At 39.8% G+C, this 18,614-nt stretch overlaps 2 protein-coding genes across 10 annotated transcripts in view; one reads left to right on the top strand and one right to left on the bottom strand.

The window, feature by feature from the left end:
- Positions 1-9,221, top strand: part of SMCO4 (single-pass membrane protein with coiled-coil domains 4) — a 30,530-nt gene extending 21,309 nt beyond the window's left edge. For all 4 annotated transcript variants that reach the window (XM_038142510.1, XM_038142489.1, XM_038142499.1 and 1 more), the window contains one exon: positions 6,320-9,221. In XM_038142510.1, coding sequence (XP_037998438.1) covers positions 6,454-6,633 — 180 coding nt within the window. In that variant the 5' untranslated portion in view covers positions 6,320-6,453 and the 3' untranslated portion in view covers positions 6,634-9,221. The remainder of the gene's footprint in view (positions 1-6,319) is intronic.
- Positions 9,222-13,604: 4,383 nt separating this feature from the next.
- The window catches only part of DEUP1 (deuterosome assembly protein 1), a 41,865-nt gene continuing 36,855 nt past the window's right edge, over positions 13,605-18,614 (bottom strand). For all 6 annotated transcript variants that reach the window (XM_038158458.1, XM_038158479.1, XM_038158468.1 and 3 more), the window contains one exon: positions 13,605-14,151. In XM_038158458.1, the coding sequence (XP_038014386.1) occupies positions 13,981-14,151 (171 nt within the window). In that variant the 3' untranslated portion in view covers positions 13,605-13,980. The remainder of the gene's footprint in view (positions 14,152-18,614) is intronic.

The following is an 18,614-nucleotide window of genomic DNA, read 5'->3' as shown; positions in this document are numbered from 1 at the left end:
AGGCTCAGGGATGACCTTATCACTCTCTACAACTACCTAAAAAGAGGCTGTAGTCTTCTCCCAGACATCCAGTGACAGGACAAGAGGACACAGTGTTAAGCTGCACCAGGGGAGGTTCAGGTTGGACAGTAGGAAGAGTTTCTTCACAGAAGGGGTGATTAGACATTAGAATGGGCTGCCCAGGGAGGTGGAGTCAGTGTCCCTGGAGGTGTTTAAGATAAGACTGGATGTGGCACTTGGTGCTATGGTCTATTTGACATGGTGATGTCTGGTCACAGGTTGGACTTGATCATCTCACAGGCCTTTTCCAATCCAGTTGATTGTGTAATTATGTGATTCTGTGGGGTAACCTAAAATAAGACTTGTCCTTTATTAAATAGTACTCATGATTTGTGTAACAGTGTTACATACAGTTCAGCCATTCATTAAAAACCCCAAAACATTTGCCTGGTTTCAAAGCTAGGAAATAAAGCATCTCTGTTGCTTAGACTTCACTTTTGTTAAGGATGAAAATAAGACTGATATTCAGCTAACTTGTGGGTTTTGGGCTCCCCATGCTGGGTGGGGCAGCACGTCAGGGTTCCTTCTGCTCTGTCAGAAGCTGCTGTCCCTTTGCAGCAGTCACTGCCTCGGCTGCAGGGATCTGAAGTTCCGTGAGGTAAGGTGGATTAAAGCTTTGTGTTAGAGGCCCTGCACTGCTGCTCTGGCTACACAGAGCCCCTGTGTCTGTTCTGCTGGGGCTGTGCAAGGAGAGGATGCTGTGCCATGGCCTGAGGCTTCGGCAGCACTCAAGGAACAATCCTGTTTCTCTGGTGGGAGGGATGGTCTTTGTCATGAGGATGGGGAATGCTTCTTGTTTAAATGACCACACAGTGCTGAGCAGTGGTTCTTTGCTGGCCAGGATTCCTCTTGCCCTTGGAGTAGGGTCTGTACCTCCTCTTTCCAGCTCTTGGGCCCAATGGTTCTTCCAGCTTCCATGCAGCAGTTCTGGCTGCATGACCCTGAAGTAATCAGCCCAGCAGCAAACATAAGTAACAAGCTGATAAGTTTGTTGGTTTGGCTTCTTCTCAACTCTGATGCTGGTGTGTCTTGGTGATTGGGAACTACTAGTTTGGGGGCATTTTAATGCTCAAATAATCTGAAGAGTACTGTCTGCTTAGATGTCTTGTGTCCTTTTTTTCCAGTTGCTGGCAGGCAGTCTGAATACTTTGTCCAGATTGTCTGCTGGTTTGTTGTTTGATTTTATTTTTAATGTCTCAGTAACATCCATACCCCTAAGGGAAAATTGAAATTATAAAAATTAATTCCTGTCAGATTATTTGTTGAATTTCAAGTTGTTTTGCTGTTCCAGGAATGTTGCAGTGTCGGTAGCAGGATCATGAAGCGAGGTTGAGCCAAATTGGCTTGCATACACTTGTAATTTTGGATTTGAAGAAAAATTAGTCAGTTTAACATGGTTAATACATTCATGCTGTAAGGTTGGTGATAATAAATTCTTTAGATATCGAGACATGCAATTACCCTAAGTGCAGATAAACAAAACCTTTTGTGCATGTGTTGCATATGCAAATTTACAATACTCCATGAGCAGTGGTCTAGCCTGAGTTGAGGCTGCCATTCAAGACTCACAGGAATAGCCTTGTGTGGTGTGAGGAGCTTTTAACTGCAGATTACTGAAGCTCAAGGTTAATTTTACTAAAAAAAAAGGAGATGACAGACTGGCATAGATGTGGTTGGAAGATTGTTGGTATATTTTGAAGGATATCAGTCAGGTTCCGCTACAGCATTCTGGTATAAAATTGTCCCTGCTTAGCCACAATTGACTTGATCTAAGATGCTGTCAAATACTTCAGCATTGGTATGAATGACTTCAGTGACTCAGTCCACCAATTCATGTTTTTAGGTTTTGACATTAGCTCTGCAGAAACAGTTCAGAGTAACTTAACCCAGAAGACAGAATGAAGAAAACTTTTGTAAATAAAAAGCAATGCTGATGATGGGCAAAGAGGCATGTAATTGCTCTAGCAGGCAACCCAGAATACTAAATTAGTGAATTTGTATTGCGTTGAAGAACGATGAATGATGAGGAACGATGAAGAACTTTAGGTTGTCTTTAGGTTTCTCCTCAGTAGCCTGAATTTTTTTACTGTCTTTTTCTCCTGGAAACATTAGCTTTTCAGTATCAAGCTGGGGAAGGCTTTGTGAGATGGGCATTTCAAACAACTTTACTAAGTCAATGCTCATTTTCTTGGTTTGGCAATCAAGATTGTTTCTTTCTAGCCAGCAGGTTTGTGCTTTTGGGGGAAACTTTGCTATAGTGAACTTAAAAATAACCTCATCACCCCATGAAATTTTATTATTGAATTTTAAATTTCAAAATTGATAAAAGTAAGGTGAAGTTACCATGTCTGGCTAGTGCCAGGCTGCTGTCATAGTGTTGTGGACTACAGGTATGCCACTTTTGCTAGAGTGCTAATCCCTTCTGTTGATGTTCTGCTTGTGTCCCAGCTGAGGGAGTTGCTGCCTTTCCAGTTAAGGCAGTAGTTGTACAAGTTTGGTGATCACTTTCCCCCTTGCCAGATGTTTGGGCCAGTTGAGCAGTTAATACTGATGGGAAGTAGCCTTAGGAGGATTGGATGTGTGCAGCCTGTGGCAGAGAGCCCTCCCCTGTTCAGGGGAGACTGGCATGGAAAGGAGACTCAGCTTCTGTCTGAGGAGGAAAGGTGAGCTTCCAGGTCTTCTGCAGCAAGGTTTGAGTTTGCACAAGATTGAAGTACCTGTGGGACAACACTTTCTCATTGACCTTTTGATAGTGGCTTGCTCTGAGATGGTTTAAATGAGCAGTGCTAATGAGACTGTTAATTACACCCATCCCAATGCTGTATTACTTCCTTCCTCTCTTCACTGGCATTCAGCCTTCCCAGAGCACAAGCAGGGTGGTTGCTGGCTGAGGGAGGATGTAGCTTAGTAATGTCAGATAATTTGTTCTCATGGACTGTTCACGCCACAGGGAACAAGACCCTAATGTTGTAATCCTGCCCCTGTCACTGCATTGATGTGCTTTATGGATCTGTTTCTTTCTTCCCACAATTTTTAGTAGTCAGTGAAGTCCACAGGGGCTGGTAAGAGGCTTGGCAGTGTAAAGCACTCTGAATGTGCTTGTACAACATGGGCTGTAGAGTTAATTTGTATCCAGCTGAGCACTGGTTTTTCAGCGCTGTTTCATTCCAGGATGAACATAGCAGAATCTACAACATCCTGGACTTTTCCTGTGGGAAAGTGTTGTTTCTTGCAGCGACTGTCCAATCCTGGCAGTCATGGCTGGGCACCGGTGGTAGCAGGACCCTGGCAGGAACTTGCCACTTCCATTCACCACTTCCATTTTGCCACTTCCATGGTTCAGTTAAGATGAACCCTAAGGCTCATTTCTCTGAAAACTCAGGGTCAGTTTCTGTGCGAGTCCATCTCTGCCAGTAGCAAAGCCAAGTAACGCAGTCTACTAGATACATATTTGAAGATTGATGCCAGCTTCCCAAACGGGAGAGTGTCAGCTTGCAGTTCAAGTGGTGCTGATGTTTGCGGGAAGGCTTTCTGTTCTAAGCTGTCAGATGTTAGCCAGTGTATGTAATTAACTTGGTATAATTCTGCTTCAGAATGAAATATTCGTTCTAAAGAGACTTAAAAAAACCATCCTGATATTTTTAGTGTCTGGGTAGTAAGTGATGCTGCACAGAGCAAGACATACATTTATTGTGAGAGAGATTGGTTTCATGGCAGCTCCTCTTTGTTACTGTGGTAGACAGAAAGTCCCAGAGGCTTTTACTGTCCATCACTTCTTGGTCTTGTGGGTGATCCAGATACAAAACCCACAGACATACGTTAACAGTGGAAACAGCAAATAATACGAAAATACAGCCTGAAATGCTATGGTTGGCTAATTATCCCAAAGGACAAAGGTAAAACTGTATTTCGTGTAGTAGTTTTTCTAGAGTTTGGTAATAAATCTTGAGAGCAGAGGAGGAGAGGGAATGGAAATGGAAGGGGTAAAAAATTTGTTTTGCGCCAGAGGAAATTCAAGAATTAGGGAAGTGATAACACCACCAAACCAGAAACCCATGGCTTGCAGGTGGTGTCTATCAAAAGCTCCTCCCTGAGTCAGAGATAGTTGAAGATTTGCTGAGAAGAAAATTATGGAAGTTTAGAAATTACATAGCCCATTTGATTAAAGGTTGGGAATAGGGTGTTGTGTGTAGTTGCGCCATCCAGCTCCTGTTTACCTCTCCATTGTGAAGTTCATTGACCACTTCTGGTCTCTAAATCTGTTACATATTTTGATTCTAATGCTATACCGTGCAGAAGGAATTTATTATTTTTAAGACTTGAATTTTATTGGTTCCTCTTTTGAAAAATATCCTAGACACCAAAATTCCCCTTTTGTGCTCTATCAAAACAAAAATGAAAGGTTTGCCTCAGACTGCAAGCTGAATTTGCTAAGTTTAAGATCAGAAAACAACTTCCTGAAAGATGTATAGGCAAGGGATATAGAATTGATTAATCCAGCTGAACACTGAGATCTTGTCATGCTTGAGCCTTTTTTTTTTTGTTGGGAGTGGAGGTTTTTATGGTTGTTTTGGTTTTGTTTCTTTGTTTAGATTGCATCCAGGATGGACCATATAAAGCCAGAAGTATTGATTCTTTGCCTTGTTGCTGGTTTTCTAGTACCACAGGCTTGCTGTGATAGTCTGGTCACTTTTATCAGTCCAAGTTTAGCAGAGTTATTCCACATTGTACCTTAAATGATGCAAAGTAATTGCCTGGATGAGATTCACAGCAGGCAGGTTGTTACCTGTGAGAAAGGATGCAAAGTCCTTTGTAGCTTCACATAACCTCTAGGTGAGGATTCTTGTTTTGTATGTGAGCGTTTGAGTGTTTTTAGTTCCGTTTTGCTTTTGTGATCAGGCTGACGAATGAGATTGAGTGGTAACACCAAAAGAAAGCTTCTCACTCTCAGTGAAACCTCTTCTTGTTTTTCAAAGAAGTAGTCATAAGACAAGTTATAGCATCAACCAGAGATGACACATCAAGAGGAAATCGTGTCTAGGGTGAACTGAGCTTTGTATCTTTGCTTGCTGACATATGCTCCTCACCTACAGCAGCACATTAAAATCATCTTTACATTTTGATATAAAGAAGAGGGAAAGAAAAGAGGAAGTTGCAGTAACCCACTCATTTCTACACACATTTTATTCTGAGTATATTCCAGAAATGGAAAGACCTGAGTTCATAATTTACTTCAACTCAGTATTTGATACCAGTAATTATTACCCTCCAAATCTGTGTTTATTTATGTGTGGCCTGTGTCCAGCTGTTGTGCCATGGCAGAACTGGGGGATGTGGTGGAGAAGAATATAACCAATGGCTGGCATCCACCCTTGCTGTTCAGTCAGGGAATTGCATAGCTCCAGGCAGCTCAGGGGCAAAAACATTTTGGGTATGAAAATACTAAGCCCCTACTAACTCTAATTTCAGAGAGGCTTTCATACCATGCTGTGTTTTTGTTACTCTCACTTTGTAGATACTTCTGTATTTAAAAATTGACTAGGAGATACTTCAGAACAACTACCTTCTACTTTATTGATGACTTCTTGTCTACACCAGTGGTTTGTTAGCACACTCATTATCGCTTGGGCTTTTTTTCAATTGTCAGTGGCAGCTGCAAGAAGTGTGACAGCACTGAGTCATGTTATGATTTAGACTTTGTTGTGTGGCAGCAGAACCAGAAGTACTAAATTAAGCAGCTCTTTCTCCCCATTTCTTCCTGTTGGAGTACCCTTTTATGCCAATAAATACCCGTTGTGGATGATAAATGCTAGTGGCAGGGTGTGTGCTTACCCCTCCTTGTTCTGCAGGTTTGTGGGAGCCACAGCCCCTGAGCAGGGAGCCTCCTCCCTGCCTCCTCCAAGGGCAGCTGGAACCCTGTGTTCATGCAAGACTAGTTCAGATTATTTTCATTAAGTCTTTAGCTGTATTACCTTGTCTGCCTTGGAGGATGAAATGTATGGTGCTGGGCTGTGTTTCTGGCTTAACAGAGTACAATACAAGTTCCAGGTTCTTGGACTGATACCCACCATGATGAACTGCTCTCCTTTTTATGGGGAAAGTGTTGTGTGGATAGCTGAACTCCATTATTCTGTTTCCTTGAAAGAAGCTGCATTGGTGTTCATTGGATGAAAGATTTACCAAGTGGAGCTGCAAATGTTTCTAATGACTGGAATATGTGTAGAGCTTGCTCAAAAGAATTGTTTTCTTTCTTTTGCAGTTTCTTGCACAGCCAACCACTCAACAGAAAATAAATTCTTCAGCCTCTTGTTTCAAAAGACCTCGGACAATCTTCTGCTGTTCCACTCCCTTTGGTCCCACATTTCAGCAAAAAAAAAAGATCCAAAGAGGAGGATGAGGCAGCTTAGAGGAAAACCCAAAAAAGAGACCTCCAAAGATAAAAAGGAGAGAAAACAGGCAATGCAGGAGGCCCGGCAACAGATCACCACCGTGGTGCTTCCCACACTGGCTGTCGTAGTACTGCTGATTGTTGTGTTTGTCTATGTAGCGACTCGTCCCAATACAACTGAATGATGCAGCTTTTCAGACTCTCTAGCTTTGGGATATTAATTTTACCAAGAGCCAAAAGGAACTCTCTGCCACTCTTTTAGTACTTTGCAAAGGATCTTGCTGGTATTTTCAGTCTTTCTCTTGGCTAGAGTCCCACAGATTCTCTTTAGGAATGTAACATAAAACGTATTAGTGAATGTGCCAGTACGTTTTATGGTCCAGTTATGTGCCTTTCAGACTTTTAAAAATGGTGTTTTTCTTAAAGCTGTTTGAAGCTCTATATTGTAAAAGGAAATCGTGTTCTGCTATAAATTTGTAAAAAATCAGCTTTCAGCTTTTATCACTGTAACGGATAATGTTGCTCCCATGAGCTCTTGTATGTCTATTTCAGAATTTCCAAAGAAGTACATTTCTTCTTTGTACTTAATGTCATATGAAGTGCTTTGATTCAGAAAGGATATATTTATTTTTTGAATAAAAGAAGTCTTACTTGGAATCTTCAAATTATTTTGCAAAAAAAAAATGTGACATTGTGAGAGCCTACATTGTGTAATAATTTTTTCATCAACCACTATATACTTCACTCAAAAAGAATTTCTTTTTGGTGCGAGATGCCAACATGCAAAGTGAATACTTCAGGACCTGCTGGATGGAATCGTACAGAATCTGGACAGGGAGATTCTGCCAGGTTATGGTGAAGTAACTAATAACAAACTACATAAACACAGACAGTTGCTTATCTGAGTGTTCAATATTTGAAACTGTGTAAGTGACAATAAAAAGGTGGTTCTGCATACAAACCCTTGATTATTTCTTTTATTAAGAAGGGAGAAGTAACAGTGTAACTTTGGTGTCTGTTTGCTGAAGTGCGCTGCTGTCCTGTGGCATGCCCCCATCCCCTCATTGGAAGGAACATCTGAGCACAGCTTGGGCAGTTTAATTCTAGGAAATTTCTCATCAAAAGGCCTGAATGACCCTGTATTCTACTACAGCCCATTTTCATGTAAGTATGTTAAGGCACTCAGTAGGCATTAACCTTCAGAAAATTTTGGGGAAGGAGATTGAGAACTCTTCACTGCTGCTTAAATGCAGGCCAGGCAAGGAAGAACGTTGATGCTATGGTGCACTGGTGCACGGCAGGAAATATTTCTATGCTCAAAGTTAGAGATCCCTTGAGTCTTTCCCTCATGTGTAGTCCTTTGGCTCAGGCATAGTCCCAGTGAAGTCAGTGAGACTCTTAACTGAGGTGCCAATGAAAGAGGGGGCTGTTTTTCCTGCATCACCCCTATGTACTGCTCCTGTGCAGAATGCTACTGCTACCCAAAGTTGCTTTCCAAAAAAAACACTTCAGGTGAGTAAATGCAGGTCCTTGGAGTGTACTTTGCCCTAAGGCCCATGTTCCCACAGCAGGGTGAGCCTATGGCTAGCTATAAATTGGCTCCACTGGGAACGATGCAGATACCTGATGGTGTGAGGATGGCCATGGTTCCTGATGCGGTGCTACCACTGTTGGAAGTGTCTAGACTAAAACTGGCCCTGAAGATCAAGATATTTTTGAAACACAAAGTTTACTAAAACCTAAAGAAAGAGTTTGGATGAACTGTGAGGTTGTTCCCCCCCGCAGCTTGCATCATAGTTGGGATATGTGCACAAGGAACTGCACAGACAGCATGGCCAGCGTGGTCTGACTGCAGGAGCGCTTACCCGCGGAGCGGCCAGCGGGAAGTCTGCTGGCAAACCCCTGTGCTCAGCGGGCCGTGTGCTGACACTGAAATTATCTGTGCTTTGCACTGACAATCGCTTCCTTCAGCTGGGGAGCTCTGAAATGATGAATCTGTAATGGTAATTGCTTAGTCTGTCATCTCCCAGCTGTTTCTGTTCTCCTAGGCACCAAATCCGTGTCCTATTTTTATTTTATCCTCACTCAGGGATGGCTGCAGGGGAGCTCTGGTAGTTTGCACCTTTTTCAACTGAGCTGTTCAGCTTGAATAAAATTTGTGCCTGAGCAAGTGACCAAAAGTGTGTGTAATTTAAATATGCATGTCCTGTAGGGTATATGTTGTCTCAGGTGTCTAGAATAGAAGTGCAGTTTTTGATAACCTCTTGCACAGATTCTTCCTCATCATCCTCTTCCATAGATTCTTAACCAGGGATTTCTAACCTTTCTTGTTCTGTAATACTTTGTGATGGCTCTAATGAAGTTCATGTGACTTCCCCATCTCTGAGTAGTAGCTTCTTTCAGTTCCTTCCACCTGCAGGGTTTTTTTATGAGCCCAGGCAATGATTTTGTATTGCAGCGAGCCTTCCCTGAAATTGTTCAGAGCCCCTACGTGGTTTTGCCCCACCTTCATTTTCTGCAAGAGTGGAGTCTGTGACATAAGAGCAATGAACTGATGAACTGGCTGATAACACTAAAGAGGTAAAAGGTCAGTTGGGTTAGATAACATTTATGATGATTCCTCTAATGAGATGTTACATTTCTGCTGCTTTTCTCTTATGTCCTTCCTTTATCTCTTGTCATCTGTAAATTCTTCAGGTCACAATAATATTTCAGAGACAAATGTCTATTAATATGAACCTGTAGCTAATTAAAGATGTGTTTTTCAATTCTCTGAAATGTGCAATTTTATTGAGTGCTAATTGAGAGGAAAATAGTGTTACACTTTCTGAATGGTTCCTTATGTAGTTCCTCATGTAGAAGCTGGAATTAATTTCACAGTTCAACTTAAAAAAAACAAGTATTTTTTTCTCTAGTAAACAATAAAGTTGGATTCTGACATTTTCTACCAAATTCCCTTTTACTAATATTGAATATGAGAATTGGAGTTGGAAAAAAGGTATGAAGCCTCTGCAGACAGAAACTGTCAAAAATCACTGAGTAATAATGGGGAAATAAATAAATGGTGGTTGCCCAAATGTCAACTTCTGTGAGCTTCTCAGCCAAAGGTGTAACTGTGCCTCTGTTTTTCTAACTGTATGTATTGCTGCAACTGTCAGTTGCCTTCAAAAATGTCTTAGAAATAGGGTTTCAAACCTTTTCCCAGCATACAGTAGCTTGTGGGCAAAATTGAATGATTTATTACAAGCATTTTCCAGAAAACTCATGCTGAGACACTTCTTCAGCAGCGTCTTATGATTTCCAAGAGTGCTCATTATCAGGTGAAGTCATTAAAAACCTGCCATTGCCTTCTGATAAATCAAGTTATAGAAGCAGTTTTTTTAAACCTGATTTTTCAAAGCATAAATCAAATCTGAGTCAAAGACTTAAACATAAAGGTTTGAATGGTGTTTTATAAATGTCTGTGAAGTGCTAAGAAAACAAAGCGATCGTGTCAAGTATTCTTGCAGTGGGTAAATGCCCAGCTGTGTTACACGTGACCCCAGCTCCCCAAAGCCAGGTGAGAGAAGCCTGTGGCACTGCCTCTGCTCTGAAGGAAGAACCACGTATTTTAAGAGCTCTGATAGATTGGCTCCTGGTCTCATGTTTCAATCCATCTACAAGAAAATATTTACTTATTCACTGATGTTCAGTTTAAATGCACACACCGGAGAAGATGCACTGTTCTTTTTTCAGACCAGTGCCCAGATGGTTCATGTACAGCTTTGAACACTCCTGTAGCTGTGGAAGAGGTGAAAGAAACAGATTGATCTGTTGGTTTAGGAAGGGACACAGGAATGCAGCATATCACAGTCTAGGGCATTGTTCAATCCACTAACAGAAACTTAGATGCAGTACATTAAATTACAGCCTATTTATGGATTTGAGAATGTCCATGTGATTAAAGAGTAGCTCCAACACAGAGAACTTTGAGATCTGATCCCCACAGCAAGGGAAAAACAACACAGTTCCCACATTGGTTTACCCAACTCAAATGAACTCTGCTTAACCTAGCTTTTTCTCAGCAGAAGCTGTGTGTGAAGAGAAAAACCCCACATTTTCATAGCACAAGGCAGTTTGTGTGTAAAATCTAGTGGATAGCTATTTTGAGTGGAATTAAATGGAGAAAATAGAAGATTGTGAATGACGTAATTGGCTGTTGTAGGTTGTAAAGCCAGAGGGGAATGATACAAGCCAAGGACCTTCTCTCCAGTGCACTCTGCCAGCTGTTGAGTCTGTGGGAGACAGACGCAGGAGGAGAGAGCAGCAGGAGAGAGAGGCGTTCAGCACATACCTGAGCTGCTGTGTAATCCAGGCTTTGATGGCTGGCAGGACAGATTGTAGATGTGAAGTCACCTGGGGTTCTTGCATTCAGCAGTCCCTGTTGACGGCTTCCTTCTCATTCCCGCCGATGGTGTTTAGTTGAGCTTTGAATTATTAAGTGCTGGTGGGCTTGATTCTGTGCACTATTGTAGCGCTGTTAAACCAGGAATTAGAACCAGTTCCACTACAACAAAGCCAGAACAGTGACACTGGGGGGTTAGGCACTTCCTGTACTGTCTCTGACCACAGCACAGATTTATTGGCCGTTGTTTAAGTCTTACCCATCGGAAAAGCAAGAAAGCCATGCCTGTGATTGACTGTTCATTTTTGGGCTCATTTGGCACTGTGTTTTGCTGCTGCAGTTTGCATTCCTCTCTACACTGGCTCAGAGTACCCCCTTTCTGACACTCTTCCATTCTTATACTCCTAAATTTCCCATACATAAAAGGAGACCGTAAGAAATGGAAGAAAATGCGCTAAATATCCAACTTTCATGTGAGCCACTTTAAATGGCTATTTAGTATTCAGTAACTGCTGTTTCAGCCCCCTCTGAGAAAGTTTTGGGAAGTGACTTGGACAGCAATGCTCTGGCAGCTCTTATGCCACCAACTATTTTAAAATTACATCTTGATGAAACATGTTGGCAACTGCGTGCATTTGACCTCTGTTTTTCCTTCAGCCGAAAAAAAAAAAAGCTGGTGGCAGCTTGAACCATTGTTCTTTGTATTTAAAACAAGTCTTTCAACTGGGAGCCAAAAAATTGCTTTTCAGTACAGCTTTGAAAAATCATCAAAGTCCAGCAGCTTACAAAAATTTTCCATTGCCTTGCTATTCACGAAGTAGAATAGACATTTTCTGTATTTTTTGGGCAATTTGCAGCTCCTGAAGATTGCACCTTGTACTGTCAAATGAGCCCAATGATTAATACTTTTTTTTCCATTTTTTTTGGTGTTTGGAGGAATTTATAGCCTTGGACCCTTTTGACTATTTCCGTTATAACAATATACATCCATGTCCAACCCCTGTCCATAAATGAGTAATTTCTCAGTCTTTATTATTTCAGGTCTCCATCATTCTTTAAAAAGTTTTTTTGGCATGATAACATCAGGAAGATCTATCTTCCTTCAGACACCTCTCACCTGCTCAGTTGAGTTACTGCCTTTTAATGTAACTAAAGTATTCAAACCAATGGTTTATATACTATGGTAGCAATGGGCTCATTTAAATTGGGGTTGTCAGATGACCAACTTTTGCTGTTTGGTTGAGAAAGAGAAGGAGAACCTTTCTGGTTAGTAGGTGTTTAAAAAATGGCACCTTGATCTATCATGTCTCAGCACATTTGTGGCACAACGCTCTCTGAGCAGGCAGTAACAGTAACAAGTAGGCTGTTCAGATACAGGTACTTCACAGTTTTCAGTGCTTCTCACAAGCAGATTATTATACGGCATTGCACAAAAGCCAGGCTGAAACTAACTCTGGTATTTTATCAGCCAAAATTAGTAGCTTGCCCAGATCTTAAAAAGCTTTAGGAAAAAACCCATCGTACCCATTTTTTGATGATTTCATTCACTCATTCTGCATCATCTCACAGATCTATACCTTGAGTGGCGTCCTCATGCCTGAACTGGAGGCAGACACATACATTTCTTTAAAGATCTGGAGCAGACTGTCATCTTGTATGTATGAATCTGAGAGTGGCAAAAGACTCTGGATAACTGACTATTTATTTTGCTCTTCTGAAAGGCAGTATTTTGCTGTCTTTTTGCTTATACAGATCTTTCCCAGCTTAAAATTTAGCTTTATTTTCAGAGGTTTCTGAATTTCTTCATTAATTCTTTTAAAACTGCACCTCCCCCTAAGCTGAGGGTATGTATATATTTAGTTTGTTCAGATGTCCTTCCGTCATCTTTTTATTCAGTCCTTGTTCCTCCAGCTGAGTCTAGTAATTTTCCTGAATTTTCCTGTAAAAGGTTCTTTGATGTCCTCATCTTCATTGCTCATTTTACTGCAAGCTGAGCCAAACTGGTATTTAAAATCTTGGTATTTTGTGTAAGTATGATGTAGTGTATTTTGTCTTAGTGGAAATATAGCATCGAAAAACAATTTACATTTTAGCCATGGTCCTGAATATTAATGAGACTTCTACTCACAAACTGGAGCAGTTTGACAGCCTGGTATTATTTTTATCCAGATTTTCCCAGGAAGTTGGCAACAGTATATGGTGGAAAGCAGTTCTTCAGTATCTCATTCACTGAAATTGGTGGTTCATCAACAGTGTCTGTAATTTCTGTTTCGCTTGCACAGCAATAGAATTCAGTGTGAATTGCAAATAAAAGGAATCTCAATATTATGCAGATTTTCGGCACATGCAGTTGAAATAACTCTGCTTGGTTATATAATGTTTTCCTATGATGTAGGAAAATGTAAAGAATTTAGAGCCTTACCTAAGACTGATCACGTTGTCTGAAGTTAAAGTTTTTCCTCACTGTTCCAATACAGTTAAACAACGAGCCAACATGGTAACAAAGCTTCAATCCAAAATAGCTGCTTTTAAACTAAGGTTTTAAAAATTGTAAAGTCTAAATATAAAGTGCCTGAGATCAGGTTCTGCCCCAGTGAAGTCCATAGGTCTGGTAAAAGGGGAAATATGGGTGGCTTCAAAACATGTGCTTGGTCTTTTAATGTTCTTCTCACGGAGCAGCATTTCCAGAGGCCCAGGGCAGCCAAGAATCACCAGAGCATAGATAAGCTTTTCATGCCAGCAGCTGAGACATGGTTAAAGGCCTTTATTATTTTTCTGTACAATCTAGAGAATTTCTCATAGTTGATTCTAATTTCAAGGGAATAATTCCACTTATTAGCCCTCTGTACATTACAGAATTTTAAGCATCTTAATTTACAGTGCTGCAACAGGGTCTCTGCTGCACACAATTTAACTGTGCAAAACCCATCTGTATATTTTAGAATATGTTCAAAGTTTATTTTGTCATACAGTCAAGTTACAATATACTTAAATCTGTAGGAGAATGATGATTTTCTTGAAAACTTGGTGTTACAAATACATGCTATTGGCAATGTGCCTAAATACATTAAGCAGCTAGTTGCAGATTTTAGTTCTGAGAAACTCATGAGTGATTACTCGGTTTGCCTTTCTTAATTGTGTGACTGGTTTAAGTATGCCTGCTTTGCTGCATCCTGGCATATTTTTTTAGAGTATTTTCAGAATATCTTTGCAGCTCTTCAAGGTGTGAATTTAAACGTTCTTCAAATTCTCTTGCGTGTTTCTCTTCCTCTTGACGGAACTTTTCTGTTGTTGCAAGGAAGGACATCTCAGGGGGAGACTGAGCAAGGAATAGAAAATCATGGTTAGGAAAAACCAGTAAGTGCTACAACGTGTTTGCATTGTCAAATTCTAGATGTGAACAATATCTTGACCAACAGCAGCTAATAACAACACTATAATGCTTTACACCTCTTCAAGAAAGCACCATTTTTAAAGGCATACATTTTTTAAGTCATCCATGTGCCTAAATGACATGAACTGAACATCATGTTTGATTATCTCTGATATTCATAGCTTTAGGATGTAGCTTGGCCATTAAAAATTTAAATATCCCGCTAGACAGAATTAAGCTGCTGCAGAACCTCCAAAATCTATCAACTATCATGTTAGTTATTTGTATAATGTAGACCAGGGCAGAGGACAATAATCTTTTTTGGAATGACAGAGTATGATTATGTTGGATACTGCTGATTGTCTTCTGTAATTTTAGCTCTCTGCTTCTGTGGTATGATGCTTTCTGAGGAAAGGAAGAAAACTTGTGCTCATTTCAGTACTATTAACTCCAAGCCTTGACATTCTGGAAAATGTACTAAATTTTTGTTCACTGCAAGTAATTCACTGAAAAATCTTCTTTCCATTTAATGAGCATTTAGTAGACTCAGACTGAAACCATACCAATAGTCAGCCTTTAGATGGTTGTCATGGGATGCTGAGTTCTATAAAGCAAAGGACATGTGTGAATCTTTGCTGGAACAAGTTCTAAATTTTTAAGCACCAATTTCTGTTAATTTTCTAGCTAATACCTAAGATGCATTCATTGGAATATCTTTATCAAAAGAAATATGAAATAATTTTTCTTTTACTAACGATACTATGCCTGTTTAAATACACTCAACGCTTTTTTTTTTAGAGATAAATGCAATTTTATGACATGAATTTTTAAGATTTGGCTGAGGAAAAAAACTTAGTATAGGGGCTTTAATATAAAAAGACAGGTAATCTATGTTTTATTGTCATATATTGGGAAAAGTGATTGGCATCTTTAATCTTAGTTAAACCATATCTTAAATAGTTTTCGTTACTCATTAAGTTATTAATCTAGAATTTCAGGGTTTTTTTCTGGAATTTAAAAATGTTTGACGTTTATGTGTAATCACATCAAATAGGAATTCAAATATTCAAATGTACTGTGGAAAAGGCCAATTATATTACATCCATAAGCTTTTACTCCAGGCTCCACTGTATCAGAATGGGGTATTCCCTATTTCCACAGCAACTAGGGACAGATTTGGACTTCAAATTCATTGAAAACTGCTCTTTAGCAGCTTTTAAGGCTGAAATATATTAATTAGAAAAATGCTCTACAGCACCTATCCATTGAAACCCTTTGCAGCAGACTGTGAGATGAAATTTAGAAATTTCCTATAGGAACCCCCTTTTCAAAGTACGCCAAGTGAGTGATAGCTGGAAATAAATTCTGAGTTTAATACCATCTTTCTTGAGTGAGAGTGGCTTCCTGATGTATAGGGCTCCTAAAATGAAATTCACAGAAAAAGCAGAATCTTCCTAATCTCAATCCCTCCAAATCAATGTTTTTAAATAATGGGCAAGATAAAGTGACTTAATTTGACATGTATGAATAAGAATCCTAAAAGTATTGGGTCACTTTTTACCATAACACCCGTCTCTCAATCCTAGTACTAGCAAGAATAAGAAAGAACACCAATCCTCCAAAGTTTAAGAAAATGGAGGGACGTCACCTGCCTTTGATTTTCTTCATAAACACGTGCATGATTTCCCATTCATAAATTATCACTGTTCCTGCTACATGCCATTTATTCCTTCATGGGCTAGGTCACAAATACATCTCCTCCTGATGTCAAGATTCAGTGACAGAATTGTTAGTACTATTTTATTTGAAGAAGGCTTTTGTGTTATGAAGAATACATTGAATTTGGAGGATTTACTTAAAGAATCACCATGTGTTTCCCTTACTAAATACCAGAAATGAAATCACTGATTCAATGCTGAGCAAATAAAACACTTTCAGTGAGAAGCATGAGAAACTGGGAAAATCTGAATCTGAAATACAAATTTAATAGGTGTCATCACCTAGAGAAAAATGTCATGTTAAGACTTTTCCTTGTGGACTGCAGATTTACAGTGCCAGTCTGAGAAACTTTAAATCTAGTTAGAAAAGATTCTCAGAGATTCAGGATAGCGATGCTTAGAATTACTGACTTCTCATTGGAAACAGACAGGCCCCACAATCGAGCTATCTTCCCAAACTGTTAAATGTCCTTTGCTTCAACTGGTGCTTTGATGTGTTTCTTCTTGAAATACACTGTAAACTCTGAATGAGACATTTCTGAATTTCCTAAGAGCTGAGAGAAGAATGTTTATCACTTAGAATAAGCAGGTCATGGCTCCCCACAGCTCCTTACCCGAGGGTCAGACATCACAGACTATGATTTTAGATAGGTCCCTAATGCATTGTTTTTCATGCACTTTCAGAGAAGGTTTTATCTAAGTCTAAAAGGCAACATTCCTTGGTAGCAGCATTTTGCGTTCCAAGCCTCTGGTCTGTTCTTTCATTATGTTCTTTATTGTCTTTACTTTTGGCCTCTGAGGAAGAAAAACCACAAAGAAAGTGCTTTAATCCATGTCTCAGATAAGATTCATTGTCCTTGGTTTTGAATTTCTTTTTCTCAGATATTACTGCTTTTATGTCTTTTGGGTTTCTAACTGAAACTGGATAGGGATGGGTTCATCGTAAGCTTTCCATCTAACTTGTTTGGGTAATAAGGCAAGGAGGATTCTGTTTTTTCATTTCTACAGTGCCAGCTGATCTTGTATTTCTTTGGTATATACCAGTGATGAGAAACACCTTTCTGCCTCATCATTTTGCCTCATCATTTGCTGGAAATGAAGGAATGCACCTGACAGAGATGCATATTTCTGTAGATGAAATATGTGCTATGTCTTCTCCTTAAACAAAAACTAGCCTAAATGGTTAAGAATTCCTTCTGGATTGCTGGGGAGGAGCCCTTCAGGAAGCTAGCTCTCTCAAAGAGAGAGAGACAGAAGTGCCTAATTAATTTGCCTAGAGGTAATCTCTTACTTGCCCCATGAGTTGTCCCAGCATTCTTGGATGCACCTTCAGCAGGGCAGCAAGAAAGCTTTAACACGTGGGATATTTTAGCATTTACTGGTCAAATCATGAGCGGCCAAACCCCAATGTTAGAGTCTTCTCATGTTTAGCTGCTTCTACTTTCCAGGAAAGATCTTGTAATAAAAAGAGTAGAAATTGGTCTGGCTAAATTCAGTCTCATAGTGACTAAATTTGGGATGTTTTGGGAGCAGTTTCCTCTAACCCTACACAGCAATACATCTTAGGCAGCAGGTGCTGTCTTAAACATGCTTCTGCTTATATATGAAAATTAAATTTGAGATGCCTAGAAAATTGCTGAGTGACATAGGAAGATTTTAAGAGAACCTACATAGTTAGGAAATAGTAATACCTAGAAGTGAGAGGCATGGACTATAGCATGCCTCAGGGTAGGGTCAAGACTGTCAAAATAATTCCTAATGATGTCCAGTGGTAGAATTTCCACAACTTTCCATTGCAGTCTATTTCTTAAGCAAGTTCCCATACTAATGTTAGAAAATTTCCTAATGCCTAATTTAAATTTTAATTATTACAGCTTAAGTCTTGTATTTCCAAGCCTTAAAGCCAGAACAAACAATTGTCTATCATCTGAAGAGAAACATGAGAAACTATTGGTTGATTTTTGACTAAAAGATCAGCCAATCATTTTTTGAAGTTGTTCATTTCAGAAAGAGAGCACAGCCTAAAGTACTGTTTAGAGGAAAAAGTATTTCCCCAGATTTGGAAACCCTTGAAACAAGAATTTTTGGAGTTATGGGAATTTCCAGTGAATCCCAGCTGAACTTTCTAGTTTATTCTAAGGCAAGAATGACTCTTTCTATACATGTCACCTTGAAGTAAGAATGTGAAAGGGCAGAAGTTGCAGTTGGATGTTTACTAATCTTGGAAGATTCTTTACCAGGAGGAGAGATCTAAGTCACTGTCTAAAGCCCTATAGATTATTTTCTCTCTTCTCTCAATACCAAGAGTTATTTTGGTAGGTATCAGGACATCACCTGGAAATTTGATATTTGCAGTTTGTACTACAAATATTCTTCAGAAAACTAGTGCCTTATAAGATTTTTCTGAAGTTTTGAACGTACTGGAGATTTCACATGGGTCTTGTCTCTGTGTTCTATACCCCTAAGACCTCAGAACTCTGTCAACGAACTCTAACATATTGTGTATTTTCCCCCCTCTTTCTCCTCAATGGAACAGCTTTGCATTTGAACACAGAACTCTGGAGTAACAGACTATTAAATGATTTCTGCACTCAAACTGTGGTATCCAAAGTCAGCCTGAGTGATGATTTAATTTCAGTGGCCTGAACTTGTACCTGCTTCAATGCCACTGATTTGGACCTAGACTCTGCA

This window comes from Motacilla alba, chromosome 1 (assembly GCF_015832195.1).
Source record: "Motacilla alba alba isolate MOTALB_02 chromosome 1, Motacilla_alba_V1.0_pri, whole genome shotgun sequence".
Taxonomy (NCBI): Eukaryota; Metazoa; Chordata; class Aves; order Passeriformes; family Motacillidae; genus Motacilla; species Motacilla alba.
This window is presented reverse-complemented; position numbering and strand designations above follow the sequence as displayed.